Source organism: Podarcis cretensis, assembly GCF_951804945.1.
Source record: "Podarcis cretensis genome assembly, chromosome: 11".
In the NCBI taxonomy this organism is placed as follows: domain Eukaryota; kingdom Metazoa; phylum Chordata; class Lepidosauria; order Squamata; family Lacertidae; genus Podarcis; species Podarcis cretensis.
The window spans coordinates 34804909-34824497 of NC_137180.1; the positions used below are offsets into that span (position 1 = coordinate 34804909).

The 19589-nt window shown below is 37.5% G+C and overlaps 1 protein-coding gene across 1 annotated transcript in view; it reads right to left on the bottom strand.

Annotated features, from left to right (window-relative positions):
- MSH3 (mutS homolog 3) overlaps positions 1-19589 on the bottom strand; it is a 52338-nt gene that overhangs the window by 24143 nt on the left and 8606 nt on the right. Inside the window, exons 6-12 of the mRNA XM_079995345.1 lie at positions 19133-19249; positions 17451-17570; positions 16489-16629; positions 16194-16360; positions 3560-3672; positions 1865-1979; positions 155-239 (exon numbers count right to left, since the gene is read on the bottom strand). Coding sequence (XP_079851471.1) covers positions 155-239; positions 1865-1979; positions 3560-3672; positions 16194-16360; positions 16489-16629; positions 17451-17570; positions 19133-19249 — 858 coding nt within the window. The remainder of the gene's footprint in view (positions 1-154; positions 240-1864; positions 1980-3559; positions 3673-16193; positions 16361-16488; positions 16630-17450; positions 17571-19132; positions 19250-19589) is intronic.

Sequence of the window (19589 nt, forward strand, 5' to 3'; positions counted from 1 at the left end):
TGTTTCAACTTATTTCCATTGTTAGAGCCTAGCTGGGGAAAATCTGACTAAACACAGGAAGCTAGGGGAGAACTAGTGTATGAAGGACACATGCAATAATCCAAGACATGCTTCCCAAGCAAAGAAATGTGCAGGATGAAGCATACTTTCTTACCTGATTCTGTAAGATTTCAAGATTATTTACTGTAGACCCATTAAGTATCATATATTCAGCTTCACTTGATAACTTCTTAAAATTACTGAAAGTAAAAGCATTATTCCATAGTGATGACACAAGTTAGTTGCTTATTAAGCTTCAAAATAAAATCTTGGCTTTGTCTATTGTTGGGGAAAGCACGTTAAGACATATGAAGGAGAAACAGCTTCTGGTAAACACATGTGAATCATTTTACTTCTGGGAAAAACTAATTTAAAATCAACTACCAATGTTAAAGTGAAAGCCTTTGCAGATGACTTGGTTTTAACAATGGAAGAACCATTAACTAGTGATAAAGAAGCACTAGAAGAAATAGAACAGTTCGGACAAGTAGCAGGTTTCAAATTAAATAAAAAGAAAACTAAAATGTTAGTTAAAAGTATGAAACAAGATTTGGTGGCTATGCTGCAACAACAAACTGGTATAGAAGTAGTAAAAAAAGTGAATTATTTGGTAATTTGGCTAACCCCAAAGAATATAAATTTATTTCAAGATAATTAGACACTGATGTGGAATGGAATTAAGAGAGATTTGGAACTGTGGGGACGGATGCAACTTTCTCTATAGGGTAGGATGTCAGTCATTAAAATGAATGTGCTACCAAAACTGTTATTTTTGTTCCAATCAATTCCAATAATCAAAGGGGCAGCTATATTTAAGGAGTGGCAGAAAATAATTTCAGGATATATCTGGCACGGGCAGAAACTAAGAATTAAATTTAAATTGTTAACTGATATTAGAGAAAGAGGGGGCTTTGCCTTGCCAGACTTGAAGTTATACTATGAACCATTCCTGCCTTTGTTGGTTGAAGGAATGGATATTGTTAGAAAATACAGATTTGTTGGACTTAGAAGGATTTGATAAGAGGTTTGGTTGGCACGTATATTTATGGTATGACAAAACAAAAGTGCATAAAGGATTTGGAAACCACATATTCCGAAGAGCTCTATATGAAATCTGGGATAGGTATAAAAACCTATTAGAATGTAAAACACCATGGTGGTTGTCACCTTTGGAAGCAATGAGTGTAAAAAAGATAAATATGAGTAAAAATTGGGGCACATATGAAAAGTTAGTAAGAGAAGAAGGAAATAATTGGAAAATTAAACCTTATGAAGAGGTAAAAGAGGCACTTTTTATCATCTGTGGTGGGAATGTAAGAAAGTGAAAGGCTTCTGGGAAATGATTTATAATGAGATAGAAAAGATGTTGAAATATACATTTATTTAAAAAACCAGAAGCATTTTTACTTGGTATTGTAGGCACTGACATTAAAAGACAAGATAAAAAAACTGTTTTTATATGTGACAACTGCAGCAAGAGTATTATTGGCACAGAAGTGGTGATTTGATAGAATAAGGATTTGCTTAAAAATTATTCTCATAGTAGTTCTGCATTTAGTATTATAGTAGTTCAACTAGGCAGTATAATAATCAGGTAAGTAATTTTAAAAACCCCTACAAGCATATACTTTTACATTTCTAAAGTTTTCCCACTTTTGTTAGCTTTAAATGCCTAGTTTATAGAAATTATAGAACTTGTTTACAAGTGGGGTATCACAAAAAGTACACTTATTTTATGAAAGGAAATTGGCCAGAGGATGCAAAATAATATCCCTACAGTATTCTTTCTTCAGGATTGTGATTTTCTGAAATTAAAAGTACTTACCTTGGGTTGTAGAGTATCTTTTCTAAATTAAATTCTTTAAGATACATGATTACAGCAGCCAGGGAGCATAGCACTGACTTATCCAAGTTTAAAACCACTGACAATGCTTGGGAACCTTAAAAATACAATTGTAATTTGTGTAGTTGTATTACAACCAGCTTTTATTACAGCAACATATAAAATCCAGTGTGTAGGAGCTCCTATTCTGCACTATATTTTAGCTCTCCAAATTGGCATCTTAATCACTACTACAATATATTTCTTTTGCCTACCTCATACTTATGGACAGTGCAGCAAGGATATCTCCTTCAGCGAGTTATTCGTGATATTTTTACAATCTACACATTTAATGCCTTGTATTTGTTTGTGCATCTTGCGACAGGGAAAAACTGTGACGCCTTACTGGGCAAGAAGAGTTATCAAATTCTGCATGATATATTGGATTCAGGCAAGGGAAGAAGCTTTGCTGCACGGGAAATAGTGGCTGTGCATTCCAGAGCTGGAGAGGTGGAGAAAGAGGAAAAGCAGTAGCATTGCTACTGAGGAATGGAAAGCCTTCCTGGTATTTGCTTCCTTCAAATTCTTCAGCATATACTTTTGTATTACCACAAACGGGTACAAACACATGGGCAGGATCTTATGCCACTTACCTACAAGGTTCTGTATACTATGTAATAGGGGCTTATGTTAACATTGCAATGGCGCAAATTAGCTAGAAAAAGAACCGTATTTTTCACAGCAACAATTTATTACTGGGAAAATGAGAATCCAAAAAATGTTGGGTGATATCCAATGTTACTGAGTATGACCTGGTTAGGACACACTGCAAGTATATTACATCATTTATATTATTAACATCATCATCATCCCATATATAATATCAAAACCTTTCTTAACAGAAACAAGTTAACTAAGCATTTGTTACTTGAAAAACTGGTTGCATGGAAACAGCCTAAGACTGAAAACCTATACAAAATTACTTAGAAGCAAGTACCAATGAACTCTGAATAGCTTACTTAAGAACAGACATGTATAGGATTGTGTTGCAAGAAATTAATTAGGAAACTAACTTTGTCAAATCTCCTCTGAGACAAATACTCTAAGGCACTGTCAAGATTCCTTGTGTGGCTCCCTTTCCAAAAGCAAACCAGGCCCAACTTGCTGCTCAACTGACTAGTAAAGAGTTTAGTTCTTGAATTATTCTTGGAGTTTTTATTTGAATAATCTGTAATTTAAAATTAATGTTTACTGGTTATCAAGAAATACATATGGATGGAATGACCTCTCTGATTCTTAAATACTGCTATACGATATATATACTACCTCCGAGGCAGCAGTGGGCGCCGGGCAGCTTCCTCCCAGCGCGGAGACCGCCGCCCACTGCTGCTTCGGAGGCTGCCAAAGCTGCCATCACAGCAACAGCGGGCGCCGCGCCGGGCGGCTTCCTCCTGCCCAGCGTATAAGACTGGGCTTATAAGACGAAACCTTATATGCCCAGTCACCTAATACATTGGAATCTACGGTATAGCAAAACCTCTATATATTAACAACAAGCACAATCTCAGAATATTAAAATCTACTTGTAATTTAAGGAAAATATGACACCATGAAGTAACTTTTACAAAATAATAAAATCCTATTTAATACAAATGCAAACTATTCAGACAAATTTCAATGAGTTTCTGAATCAGTTACCTTTACTATCAAGTACTCGGTCTCCATAGAAGTTTGTAATCAGTTGGAAAGCATTGCTGTATTCAAAATGCTTGTTTTCCATCCTCTCTACCCGAATTCTGTCATCCTGTAAGCTGGAAATAAAAAGTATGTTTAATCTTGCTGTACTCTTACAAAAATAACTGAAAGAAAACTCACAATATCAGAAAATCTATTTGTCTTGTTTGCAAACACATCAAGACGCAGGACTATTTCATTAAGCGAAACTTTGAAAATAAATTTGATTTTTAAAGTGTGCCCTTTTCTCATTGCACAGGTTGATCAAATCGCTTTGTAACTCAACAAATTAGATTTTAGAGTGGTTTCAAAGCTCTGTCTTCCCATTTCAGTTGCTACTGCATTTTCCCTAGCTAAGCCCTGAAGCATTAATAAATCCGGAAGAATGGCATTAATTGTGCCCTTTATTTAGTTAGTTGGATTGATAACCTGTATTTTTCTAGGTTCAGGACAGGTTTAACATTTTGCTACCTAATTCATTCTCACAGAATTGTGATGAAAGTCCCATGTTTAATTTATAAAATAAATGGTGCCAAGACACATTCTTGCCTTCTGGCCAGCACTGATTCTAATCCTACATTTTAGGCAGTTGGGTGTGTTCGCACAGTTGAAGGGTGAGGAGTTTTCCCATACTAAGCAGCATGCGCACACGCGAGCACACAAATACACAGTTTTGCCAGTAAGTGCCAAAAATCCAATTAAAACATGGTAAGGGAATTCAGGGACATACAACATCTGAAACATGTGTGTTCTAAATACTGTTCCAGCTAGAACACAGGAGCTATGCATAAACCTAGCTGAAGGACTAATTAGCAACCAGGGCTATCTTGGAGACTGAGGATGCTGTAAATATTTGTGTCCCTCTCCCATACAGCCAACCAAATACTGGTGCTATCCATACAAAAAAGAAAAGGAGGGAGGAAAGCAAGAGATTACTCTTTCTCATTATGAGAGATCCCAGTACATTCTCTCTTTTATTCTATTTATGATCGTCTAGAGACAGTGAGCCCACAGCTAGTAGTCAAAACTACCGGTATGTCATACACCCATGAGAAGGGGGTATCAACAAACTCAAGGTAGCCCCAAAGTGCACAGGAGTGCTCAGGGGGCACAGGATGCTGACTGACTGTTGGAAAGAAGGAATACCATGGGGAGGGGAAATGAAATGGCTAGAACCCTGAACAGAAATACTTCACACTACAAAATTTTGCTTCAAGGCCCTATTTGTATACACTAGTGGTGTATACACTAGTACCACACACGAATATACACAAGAGAGAGGTATCAGCAAGCTCAAGGGAACATGAAGGTTTGCAAAAATTAAAAAACAACAACTGTGGATTTGCTTCCACTTTAACTCCAACTTTGCAAAGGAATAATACAACAGTACAATAGAGTAATATGCTACTCCTACTTTGCAGATGAGGAACTCAAGGAAGGACTACTCTAATCAATCAGACTGATAATTTTCTTCTAAACTTCTAGATTGTTAATTTGATAACAGATTGGTCCTAACTCTGTAAAACTGCAAGTAGAGAGATGCAAATATGTGGTTAAGCAGTTGGACAATACACATGATGGCAATCTGCATAGCACAGACGACCTTTGTGCAGCCAGCGACTGCTTAGCAACAAATGAAAGTGAATAATCGACTGAACAAGCAACACAACTAGAGTCTGTAGCAGCCCATTAATCAGAAGCACCACCATCCTTCATTATCATCATGAACCTTCTCCAAAACACCCAGATACATAATAAGTTTGTAACTGTACCGTTAACACCTTCAAAAATTCATGGAACGCAAACAGCTAGCTACACTTACTTAAACAACTGCCATGGCATTGTTTAACACTCAAATTTTACTTTTATGAATATGAAAATGGCAACTTCACCACACCTTATTTCTGCATGATGTAACAATATCATGTCCTGGACATGAACTTGCACCATGAATCAACTGGTAACATGTTTTAAAGCACTACACTAGCAATGTAGCCACTCCCCATTCTGCATAGGAAAAAAACCTGTATATGTGAACTTTCAAATATGCAGCCAGAGTAGGATGTGCAATGTAACCCAAAAGGTTACATTGTCAGTTTGCAACACACAAGAGTTTTAATTAGTTATCTAAAAAAAACACCTTACAGTGAGTTTTGTGGTTTCCTCAACAGAAGGTACTGGACAGCAAGCAATAGACAGCTGGCTCTGCAATTACTCTAATTAATGCTTTCTTTGATAAGCTGGTATGGATTTAAGAAGTCATTAGGGTAAGGGAAATGCCCTGCTCTATTTTTCAATTAATTATGTTAAGCTTTCCTGGCAGATTTATGAAAATGCTATGTGTGTCTTACATTTTCTTTATCAGAAGTCATAGAAATCATATTCTTCAGTTATTCTGTTTATCTAAAAACACATTGTGTGAGAGTGAAAATGAGATTTTATGTGTGCAATAAAATGATCTTTATGTACTACAAGGTGGTTTTGTTTACATGTTTCATGTCACTCCAAACAATGCTTTTAAAAATGAAAATTTAAACCTAGTTTGTCATTCATATAGAAACATAGAATTGTAGAGTTGTCAGGGACCCCAAGGATCATCTTGTAAACCCCCTGCAATGCAAGAATCTCAACTAGATCATACATGACAGATGGCCATCCAACCTATGCTTTAAATACTCCAAAGGAGAAGCAACCTCCTGAGGGAGTCAGACTACTAATATACTTCCAAATCTTAACAAAACAACTATCTACAGATGTTCTCTACAAGTGGAAAAATAAAACAGACCTAACTGATCAGACTAAATCTTACCCAGATTATAAAAATGTGTACATCTCAAAGAAACTATATGGCCAATGCAATGAACCACTATTATCCTTTCTGCTATCAACTCCTTTAAAACCTTAAACCACATAAAAACTTAGTGTAAGGTTCAACTAAAACTTGAACTAGAGAGCTCCTCCTTGGTCTTCTATTGCCCTTGATGGCAAACAATGGGGATTAAGAGTGTAGGAAGAAAATACAAATATTGCCTTTCTATATAATAATATAATAATTTATTATTACATAGCCTGCAGAATGGTTCCACCCCTAAACAGTCCATTGGTTCTTCCTGGACAGACCATAAATGCTCCTAGCTTGCAGTAAGTATTTGCATGTACAACAAAGCAACTCTCGCATTGGTTCAGTCACTCCCTAACTTTGCTTCTTTGACTGTCATAATGTCTATTCCTCCTGTTTCTCTGCCCACCTTAGCCTGCTAAGAATGTCTGCTGGCTCAGATCTTGGGCTGCAATAACTCTGACTCCGCAACAACTCTCCTTTGAATCTGCCCCAGTTCTTCATCTAAACATGATCGCAATCTAACATGCATGGCTGTCTGCTGACCAACACTGACAGTTAGCCCGAGAATGTTTTTAAGATGATATAAAAGTGTTTTATGAATGCTATACTGCATCATATCCAATGGAGAAACACTATCTCTTACTTAACATATTTACTGTGTGCCTACCTGCTTCAGAAGTAGTTCTGAAACAATTTCAGTCCCAGCTACTACATTCATATATGGCAGTTTCATTAAAATATTTTTGTGAGGACTGAAGACCATAAACAAAAGTTGTTAGCTGTCAGTATTGCTTTTTGTTTTCTAGACCACCCCCCCTGGTGATAATGGTTTCAAACAGAAGTAGAGGTAAATGATGTTTCAATGAAATCAAAGTCAGCTAAAAAAAAATTAAAAGCTCATCTCTATTCATTTTTTCAGTTTTCTGCGAAGCCAAATAACAGATCATACTTTCTGTTCTTGTTTTATAGTCATACATGCATAACCATCAATTCTGAATCTGGAAGCAAGTTCAGCATCATGGGCTCCTCTAAGCAGCTCTTTCAATGCCAGTATCAGCAACTCTGAAGCCTAATCTAGTCACAACTAGTGAAGTGCCAGCAGTTGCATATGTTCAGATGAGGCCAGGGCAGGGATATAGGAAGCACATGTTTGCATTGTCAGTGAAATTTAATAGGGAATGAGAAAGAAAGAAAGAAACAGAAGCGTCCAGCAGTTACAGCAATATTTCCACTGTTAGTGTTCTTAAAGGGTGGGGAAAACACTGCATGAGAAATATCAAGTCCAGCACATATATATTGTCTAACCACACTGTATGATAGACCAGATGAATGCAAATAGCCCTAACAAATTTGGATAGGGCATACTCCAGACCAACAAAGCACACATTAAGATGTCTGCAAAATGCACCAAGAGTGAACCACGAAATTAGTCGGTCACAGCAATTTCTCTCCTTGTGCACAGTCTGCGTATATATTACACTTTACAAAAGGTGCAGGAAATTAGGCCCACCAGGCCTTCCCATTGGGCATGTAAGGCCATTTAAGCCAAGCCCACCTATCTTACACCTTATATCATATATAGTATCAGGTATGGGGCAGGTAAAATCTTGGCTCAGCCAAAAGGGCTTTTCTCTGGCACTGCTGATTAGAGGTGCCTGCAAAACCCTATGGCAACATAACATTTTGCAAGGGGCTATGATGATCAGCTAGTTGTTGTGTCTTGCAGAGCACTTTGCAAGGGGCATCTGGAGACCCATGCAAGCAAAAAATATCACCCAACGTCACTTTCAAACTTGACCCACAAGGGGTGGGGAAATAAAAATCTGGCCTGCCAGCCAGATGCATTCTCCACCCTACTTTACCATGTATTTAAATTGCTATAGCTTGTTAAAGAACTCCCTCTGGTAGGAGGCCAAACCTTTCCAGTCCTCTAGAAAATTAAAAGTTAAATTCACATCAATTAAGACTACAAATCTGGATTTTAGGTATTTAAATAACTAATCAGATTCTTCTTTTATTAAAGAGCTTTTCTTTAAGTCACCTCATTTCCGATATTAAGGGTTAGAAGAATTACTGTGTACACACTACTAATAAGTTATTTTAGTGAATTCTGAAAAATGGATCAAGGGGTGCTTGACAGTCACAGACAAAATACAGCATGATAGTAATGGTCCACCTTCAGTATATGTCTGTGTACCTGTGCTGGGAAACTGGGATACAGCTTCATCACAAGTGGAAAGAGTGCTTTTGCACTGATGTCCTCCTTCAACTTTTTCATAGTCATCTGTTTGATCACTATGAGAAAAGGATGCTGGAATAAATGGGCCATCAGTCACATCCAGTAGGGCTCTTATATTCTTAACAATTGGGCTTGATAAATGCATAACCCTGTCCAGCATGATTAGGAGATTACTTGTGCAAAAATTAATTCAAACAGAAAGTATTCTTATAGTCATTCCTGTTCAAGAGTATCTAATAACCAGTCTCGGAGGGCAGGATCAGTTCTGGACTTGAAGATACACCTTAGGCAGATGCCTTAACATGAAGTTCAGTTGCTCATCACACAGTGCAGCCACACACAAACTGAAAGTTTGCTAGTTTGAGTGATGTTATCTCCTGACACAGGTAGAACAGAGTTATCCAACTGCCAGTAATACACTCGTATATCCTTATCTCAGCAATTAGGATATTGCATTGTGAGGCCATTAACAGATAATTCCTCCTTTCCATTTCTGTATTAGTGACTTTTCAAGGCACTGGTAAACAGAAGTGGAGGACTGCTGCAGATTTTGTCACTGCAGGTCTACTATTATTTTTAAAAAACTGGGAAATCACAAATAAAGATTCCCGAAGGGGGGAAAAAGACAACTACAACAAGAGTTACTTTGTGCCTTGTACTCACTGCCTTCTCATTACAGTACTATGCAGGAGACACAAACTAAGGACTCTAGCAGTATGACCTGGACACTTTGTTCACTACCTCGGGCTGCCAGAGAAAAAAATAGAGATGAGACTGCAGGGCCTCTTCACCTGCTCTGCAACACACTGGCTTCATCCTCTCCAGAAGCCATCCATAGCAGCCATTCCATTAGACACATAAAAGGAGAGATAGGACTGCAGGGACTTCACATCTGCTGTGTTGAAAGACTAGCCACTTTTGGCTTCTCCTCTCCTTGAAATCTTTCCATTCCCACTGATCATTACACAAACTTTACAGCTAGGAAACAGTGCCAGAGTTTGCTTTCCCCCTTCATACTTCCCAATTTCTTTTCCTTTTGTGTCATATCTTTTAGAATGAAAGCCTGAGATAGCCAGAAAGTAGTACTGCTGTTACTGGCTCAGTGTGGGACAACTGGTATAATCTGGTCCTATACAGCATCTGGCCTGGCTTCTCAATCATTTGCATACTTACACTGCAATGTCTACTCAGCAGTAAGTTCCACCAATTTCACTGGGATTTACTCCTATGTATAGGACTGAAGCCTGAGCCCTTACACTATCTGGAATAATCTGTTTATCTGCCTGCTTCCTGTGTCACCTCCAAACAAATAGTATTGACAATGAGAGTAGAAAGAGAGAAAACACATGAGCACTGTGGAGGGGATAGAGAATAAAGAAAAATAAATGTCCCACCTATGAGTGATAATTCACATTTAGCAGAAAGTACTACTTTGATATCTCGGCTAGATACTGGAAATTTAACTTATTGGTATCAGTTTCTCCTATAACGCAGAAAAACTATAGGGCCAACAATTCAGTTAAGTGCAAAACTAAGTCAGAAAGTTAGGGAAATTTCAATGCCAAGAACCAGGGAGATCCAAAATAGAGTAATTTGTTTTCCCAATGGCCTGAGTTGTCTTATTCCTATTATATTATACACACATTGAAATATCATTCATTAGATTTTTTGCCTGCCCTTCACCATGACATCTTAGGGTAGCTTACAACAGTTTAAGACTACAATATTAATATCAGTTAATATCCAGCAAGACAGTTTCCCCAAAAATTATGAAAAAACAAATTTCCTGGGAAAGTTTTTGTGATGGGATGATGAGCTGCTTGTGCGTAAAGCTTAGTCCCTCAGAGTTTGCTCAACTTAGCAAGGCTCTGTTTTTAGTGGAGCCCTTAAGCATGGCTCCCTCAGTCGCTGGCAGAATCCGACAGTGGGCGTTTACGGAATCTACTCCAGCATAAAAGCTCCTTGACGGAAACGCGTCGTCTAGATTCTCGGCGCGACAGTTTCCGGCGAGGAGTGGGTGTACCTATGGGAGGACCTGAGACTTCTCCGCTGTTATCGCTGGAAGACTCCCTGAGCCATTCCTTCGTCTCTCTCTCTCTCCCTGATCTCCCACTCTCCCCCTGCTGCTGCCTTCCGCCGCTGCTGAGTCTCTCCTGACTTCTGAGAGCCCCTCCACCTCCTTTCTTTCCGATGGCAATTCCCTGACAGTTTTATTCCCAGTGCTCTTAGCAATTAGGATCAGATTTATCATTTATATTTGCCATATCAACTTTACATGCTCTATTAATATCTTTAAAGCAGTAATACCTAACATGGCGCTCTCCACTTTCGCCAGTGGGGCCAACAGTTAAGGATAAGGGAAGCTGTAGCCCCCATTACAACTGGGAGAGCACAACATTGGATATCTCCATTCTAAAGTTTTCCCAATAGCCAAAAGTAGTTGGATGTTGAACAGAAATAGTTGGTTTAAGAAGGAAATCAGTAACTTGTACTCCAAAGCTATATTTTTTCATAGGAACACCTGTCAATATTTTAATAAATGACTACTCAGTAGTATCCACTTCATTATATAACCTGTTTTTGAGCAACTGTACTTGCTTCTGGGGCCCCCAATTATTTAAAACTCTATGACTTAGGCCCCACATAAGACTACCTCCTTGTCCACAGAATCTCTCACGTTAAAAGCAACAGAGGGAGACCTCTTTGCAGTTCCATCATCCTCAGATGTTCAGAGAGTGGGGCCCAGGAAGAGAACATTCTCCTAAGTTATGGAATTTCATCTCCACAGATGTGTGTATGATACCTTCATTATACAGTTTTCACCATATGGTGAAGACACAACTCTTTCCCATAGCCTTTTACACCTGAAATGTGTGTTTTCAGATTCAAACACACTCCTTTAACTACAAGATGTTTCAACTGTTTATACTATTGAATTTTAATTGTTGTAACCCACCCTGGGACCTGATGGTGAAGGCTGTGTAATAAATTGAAGAAATAATACTAATACAAATAATACTGTTAAAATCCTGAGAAAAAAGGAAGGGACTGAAAACTGCTAATATACTGATTTTAACAACTCCCCCCAAACTATGTATTTATTTTTTACTAGAAATACATGCATGCTTCCAAAAAAAACCAGACACCTAAAGAAAGGTAATTACAATTTTGAAACTTCCAAATTTAACTGGCATTCATTATACTTTTACTAATTTTACAAAACAATGATTGTTTCCATGGAAAAACATAGCAGTAGAAAATGCTCCACCCTACAGGATACATTCTCTCTCTCACACACATACACCCTACTGTTAGCAAGTCAATCCTTACTTGAGTATTGGGTGGTACCTAAATACTGGCAGAACATTACACAGGTGCATGGACCACAGATAATTACGGCAAGTGAGTTGAATTAGAACATTTCCTACATTTTAGAGCAAAAAGAAAGATATAAACCTAACAATTAATATGCAGTGCTTGTAGCAATGCTGAATGGTCTGATGCTCATGTCAACTGTAGTATTGTACCTATATTATAAAAAACAGATCTTGAGGAAGCTAGACGATTTCAGGCCACTGCAATAAAGGATGCTGTCGTTAACACAGGGTTGCCCTGAAGGCTCAAACAGGGTTACAGCAGAATGTGCAAACGCAAACCAAATTAAGAGACTCTCAGACAAATAATTGATGCTGAGATTCACTGACATCCAATCATCGTGGATATGCTGCAACAAGACAGGCCTTGGACACAAAAGTAACAAACAAGGCAGTGAGAGTAGTCACTGCCAGCACTTAAGAGGAAAGACTATTTAGAGGAAAGAGTTTGAAATGGATTAAAAAGGGGATAAACCTTAGATTGAGCAAAAGAACCTTCTACTAACTTTAAATCACATAGGCTTCTTGCACTCAGAACATATTGAAGTTATTCCCAACTAGGTATGGTGAAGCACATTATCAAAAAACAAGAAATACCGGTACTTTTGAAAGTAGCTCTCCAGAAGGAGCACGTTTAGGAGGTTAATTTCTCTGGCAGCTAAAATTATGGTTTATCATCTGACCTAGAAGATTCATTGAGAGTAAAAATCATTAAGTTACTTTAACCATTTTAATTACAATAACCTAGTCTTTGACTTGTGGAAGAGTAAGTTGGATTTATCATACATTTAGTTGTATTACCAGAGTTAGAAAAGATCAGCAAAGGATAATAACCTGGGGAAGCAACCCCCTAAGAAAGTTAATGCCCCAGACACATAAAAAAAGGTATGTTTATATTATCTAATAAAATGACCCATGAATAAGCCACTGATTGTAATCCCACTTCCATTGCTCCAAGCAGTTCTACAGCAAGATTTGACTAAAACTAGATGACTCTCGTGGTTCCTTCCAGCTGTACAATTTTATGATTTTATCTTCAAGATATGGAACTTTGCATACAAAGAGCCAGTGTGGTATAAGAGTGTCAGGCTACAACATGGAAGACCAATATTAAAATCTCTTCAGCCATGAAATTCATTGGGTGACCTTCAGCCAGTCACTGCCTCTCAATCAAACCTACCTCCTAGACTTGTTGTGGGGGTGGGTATACGTACTAATGTTCATAACTTGGAATCCTCAGAGGAAAGGTAGGATGTAAAAGTAATTAATTAATTAATTAATTAATTAATTATGTAATATACTTTTCCCTAGCATTTTAAATGGGAGTTTTATCTCTTTAACTGTATGCTATTTTGAAAACTACTTTTATTTGCATATTTTTATAATACTTTTTTATTATCATGTGTAAGACATTTTGGAAAGTTTTCAAAGGGTAAGCTAGTAATCCTTACTGTATATAAACAAATGTTTACATTTCCTCGGTTGAAACCAGTGACTTAATAATGTCTTAATTTTGAAGGGATTGTTCCTATAGGAAATATTTAGAAGTAGAAGAACGAGAGTTATGGAGTGTACTGATGAATATGAAACCCTATAGGACCCTCTAGTGGCAAAGAGTTTATCATGGAAAACTAGTATGTTATGTAACTTTTCTGTTCAAAACACTGAAGCATTTGGGTGGTGATTTTGAATTCTTGATTAATTACATCCATTTAGCCTTGAAAGTTGGTCTATTAATACTCCTTCCTACGGGCTACTAGAGGTGAAAAAAATCTAGCTACTATAAGTTAAGGTGCTTATCAAATAACACAGGTTTGTAATGTTATTCCCCTGAATAAAACTTTAACATAATTTAACAGAAGCCATAAGTTTATAAACATCAGAAAACTGATTAAAAAAATCAGTTTCATTCATTAATGAGTATGAGTATTCATTGAACATTAACTATATGCTTGAAGGGGAAGGAAAGATGCAGATACATCCAGTGAACCCATACAGTCACACATCATGCTCTGCCTCTGCTGCTGCACTTCCTTCACTAGGAACCCATCTAAATCTATATGGAAGTCATCTCAAAGGCAGAAAGGAGATGTCAAAATTTATTCTTACATTTTAATTTAAAACAATTATTTTAAAACATTAATTTTTTTTCGAAAAGGTATGGAAGGTTAGAACATGATGCAAACAGTTATTACCAAACACAGAACAGTGAATGCATGGGTGCTCCTAACTGCTAAAACCAGGGAAAAGTGAAAACCAAGGAAAAGTGGATTTCATCTCACAGCTACATTAACTGGCACTCCTGAATGCAACAGACTAATTTTTAAACAGCAGGCCACCATCTGTTAGTATCAAATTATTCACAGCTTTTAGAACAAAATAAACAATGACTTTTAAAATTCTTTAACAGATTTAGTACCTATGCCTGTAGCAGATTAGAAAACTGACTCAAATTCATAGTGATCTCCACAAATTATTCAGGCGCACACATGCTTTAATCCATCTTCCAATAATATACTTCATAAGCATAAAAAGTCATTCTACTTCCATCACCAAGTGCTGCAGTCCTAAGCCCACTTCACAGATCATTTAGTGATCCAGATGGATGACAGAAAGAAATCATTGTAAGGTATGAAGCATCAGTATTAATAAGGAACACACATTATTACTATCAAGAAAGATGTAAAATAAATACCAAAAAACAAAAAGACTCTGAACTGAATTATGGCACATTTAGCCTATGAAGAAAATAATTTGTAATTCAATTGCTAGAGGTTACCAATATGCAAATAATATACATATAACATGAAAATAATATAGCATTATCACTAAAGAATAGGCGGATTATTTTTGTGCTTCACAAACCCACTTCCAAACCACTGAGAATTAGACACAAACGACAGCTTCTGAACTCAAGGATGCAACCATGAACAAGATTAAGGCAACCATTGAAGCACCCAATCCATCACACTTGGTGGGTGTTGGACGGGATGGAAGTTTCCTTCTGCTGAGTCCAAAACAGCTCTGCTGACCTGTACTCACAGAATGATCACTTTTTCAGCCTTGAGCTCCCTTTCTACCTGTCAAAACTATGGGCTGATTGAAGTAGCACCAAATGGCACAAGCAGAAGCTTGCAGAAACTCCAATACAGGGCATTCTGGGAGGGGAAGGGAGGGGTTGAGGCAGCCCAAGATCCTATGGAACCCCAAACCCATTGCTGTCGCTTGACTACAGTGAGCCCAACTCAAGATAAGGTATGTTGGAAATGCAAGGAGAAGGAAGGGAATTTCTTTCATATGTGGTGGACGTGGTTTCATATGTAGTTAGACCAAAGCCTACTGGGATATGATATATAATGAATTGAAAAGGGTTTTTAAAAATACTTTTAGCAAAAAACCAGAGGCTTTCTTACTGGGTATAACAGGAGAGAAAAATTCCCCCAAAAGACATAAACATATTTATGCATGCTACCACTGCGGCGAGAACACTTTTAGCCCAGAAATGGAAGCAGCAGGAACTTCCAACATTGGAAGAATGGCAGACTAAGATGATTGAATAAGCAGAACTGGCGAAGCTGATGGGGAAAATCTGAAACCAGCGTGACGAACTGTTTGAAAAGGACTGGAGTAAATTTTTCAATATATGAAGGAACACTGTAAACATTTGAAAACGTTTGCAGGACTGACTTAAAATATTTTGTAAGGTTAAGACTTGACACCTGTTTGCAAATATCAGCTGTTGTTTTTTAAGCACAGAAAGGAGGTAAATAGGGGAATATAGAAATGCTAAGATGAATGTGAATATCTATGGAGGCCAGGGAGTGGGAAGGGAAGTCGATGCTCAGTTTGAGCAAAGATGTATGTGATGACATGATTTTATTTGATTGTAACAAAGGGAAAAAAGGAAAACTTAATAAAATATTATTTGGACAATGACTACAGTGAACCCAACTGCTACAGCAGTTGCAGTTTGCCATTGAAGACAAGACAAATCATTTCCATTTATTTTTAACTTGGTATATTTTCACTTGTCCAAGGCTTCCAAGTTCAGTTTTTCTTCCTATTGTTGCCTTGATCTAGCTCAAGGCCTGGTACCAGTGTTCATTTAAAAACATCAAATGTATCTGTTACATAGAAGCGTACCTTACAGAAGTCACAGTATTGATAAGATTTTCAGTTTGATCTGACACATCTGCAGGAAGAATAATCTCAACAGGCTGCAGGCGTAAAATTAGACTTTCCAGCTCTATACGGCCTACAGAATCTTGAAAACTGTCATAAATAACTTCTCCTGTAGTAGGCTGAGCCGCCTAAAAAAAGTAAAGATAATAAAAACTAAATACTTATTTACACATATGGAGGTGAACTGCTATTAAAGCAAAAGCCCATGAATCTCAAAGAGTATAAAAGGCTACAGAAAATATTCAAGGTTACTTACCACTATGCCTATGACAACATTTTCCTGGCTCTTATTTCTTAAACTGTCTTTGCTTTCAGACACACACAGGAGATAATTATCACAGACATCAGATATTTCTTCAGCTTCCATAGCATTGTCAAACATCCGCAGAGGATTCACATTTAAAAAATCTTAAGGAAAAATAGTTCTCTCCCTCATTTTTAGATAAAGCAATTAAAATAATAAATCACACTACATTGGATAAAGATTGTTACAGCTCATTTAGTCCACTGTGTGAAGCATGCTTTTGGATTGAAGCCAGGCATAATCATGCTTACAGCATACCCACTAACATTAATGGGACTTAAGTTAGTCCACTGATTTCAGTGGGTCTACTCTAAGCATGCCTAGCAGTGCAAGCCTAACTATGTAAGACCAACTGAATTAAATGTGGGTTACTCCCAGGTAAGCAAGTTTAAAATTGTAGGCCCATGGCTTTCACTTCAATAAGGGTCATTGGGTTATCCTGAATTCTAAAAAAACAAGAGAGAAAACCTATCTATCCACACAATTTGCTTTATAAACATCTATCCTTTGGTTGTCTTTTTTCTAAACTAAAGAGGTCCAAACGTTTTAACCTTTTCACAAACACTTCAAACCACCCCCTTTGATAGTTTTAGTTATCTAACTCTAGTTTTATGAGTCTTTTTGAGATGGATAAATAATGTATTACAAAAGTGGCCACATCACAGAGCTATATAATGTGTGTCACTGTGGACTGAATGCAATGCCATTTGAGAACACTCAAGAAACCTTGGGCACAAAGAGAGAGAAAGAGTGTGCACATTAATATAGAACCAATTGTCTACTGCCAAGGGAGTATTAGAATTACTGCACAATTCTATACATGTCTACTAGAAAGCAAGTTTCATTAAGTTCAATGGGCCTTATTTCCAGGTAAGTGATACTGGATTGCAACCTGATTTATGAATTACAAGGATATCTTCTCCAAGAACTGTAGATTTTGTATACAGTGCAGTTAGTTGTCTGCTAAAGAGAGAGCTTCTGTTTTCTCCAACAGCCTTCAAAGCAGCTGTTTCCATTTGTTTTATAACTCCAACCTGCACAAAAAACAAATACCTAAACCAACAAATAATATGAAAGTAAAATAGGCATAAAATTTTAACTTTGTTACATTATGGATGGGTATGGAAATACAATATACAAAGACATATGACATATTTAAGTGAAGGAACAATATTCATTCTCTTTTCAACATAACAGTTCACCATTCAATGCAGAAGGATCAAAAGAGGAATAAGGTAAGAATATATGAAAAGACTACTAAAACACCACAATTATACAGCTGAACGAATTATTCTTTAATTGTAACGTACCATCCAAAATCAGGACATAGCATGTAGTTGAACTAGTTACTGAAACTCACATACAGTCATGAGAAAGAGAGCGTAAACTTTCTTTGAATTTTGTGGTTTTTCATATCAGAACATAATAACAATCATTTGTTCCTTAGCAGATCTTAAAATTAGGTAAATAAATCTCAGGTGAATAACAACACATGACATATTACACTATGTCATGATTTATTTAACAAAAATAAAGCCCTTCAAGCTGTCTCTCAGCTTGTTTCCTTGCCTTAATAAGCCAGGCATGCTCCACAAAGATGGAGAGGCCACTCAGACGCAATTGTGTCAACAGCCCTAGCTACAGTGGTGCCCCGCAAGACGAACGCCTCGGAAGACGAAAAACTCGCTAGACGAAGGAGTTTTTCGTTTTCTTAGCGCTTCGCAAGACGCATCTCCCTATGGGCTTGCTTCACAAAACGAAGCTTGCCCCGCAAGCTCCAGGGATAGCGGGGAAGCGCAGCGCGCCTTCCCCTCTGTCCCCGGACCCCTTTTGAACCAAGGGGCGGCAACGGGGAGAAGCGATCTTCTCCCCTCCGCCCCTTGCTTCAAAAGAGGGGACAGAGGGGAAGCCGCGCGGCGCTTCCCCTCTGTCCCCGGATGGTCTCCATAGGAACGCATTGATTGATTTTCAATGCATTCCTATGGGAAACCGTGCTTCGCAAGACGAAAAACTCGCAAGAAGAAAAAACTTGCGGAACGAATTAATTTCATCTTGTGAGGCACCACTGTATTTGGATGTTGCAGAGGTTGGCTAGAGCTTTGACAGTAGTGCAAGTCATAGCTGCCAGAAAATCCCCCAGAGCTGTTTGGAAACCTTATGTGAAGATGCCACAGACATCCATAAACATGTGGCACTGATTGTTACAGCCAATCAAATTAAACAGAAGTAAGGGCAAACAAGACCAAAGACATAACCGTGAAAAATGTTAAAAGCAAAAACAGCAAGAGAACAAAAGGGCCCCAAACAACCATAGGTTCAAAAATAAAATTAAATGAAAATTAGAGGCACATACTGATGTTTTCAAGGGCACGCATAAAACTAGGCATGCAGCTTTGGTTCAGCCTAATTGTGACTCCCAGGTACAAATAAACAAACAAAGAAAACAGAAAAAGAAAAAAAGAAAATACTGGAGTGGGCGAAGAGAATTATTTTGGAAACTATTTTTTCTTTTCTACTAATAAAGTGAAATTATATAGCTGTGAAACATAAGCTCAGATAAAAATAAAGCGTTAGATAACTTATTATAGAGCCAAACCTTATAACCCTTTGCTACGAGACGCCGAACATGAACAAATAATCTGTGAGTTGGTATGCTGGCAGTCATAAGGTTGTGATTTTTATGGCAAAAGATGTTCAGCTCCTTAGCAGCAATCTATAAAACATGACAATTATTAGCAATTTATTATGACAGCCTACAGTTACCACTGAACTTGTGTCTATTTAGCATTTAATGAGCAGCTACCCATAAAACTAATAGAAGTCAACATTTTTTTTAAAGTCTCCCAAAAACAGAAAGAAAAATGTGACCTGGTTAACATATTACTAGCTATTAACAATATTAAATTTTATCAAGCGATATGAGCTCAAAGGAGGCAAACACATGCTAAATTTAAAATCAGTTTTAATGATTTGTAAATTCTGTTCTAGGCAAATATTGTGATTTTTTTTTTTTAACTACAAGATTATGCAGAAGTACCAGCATTCTAACTTGC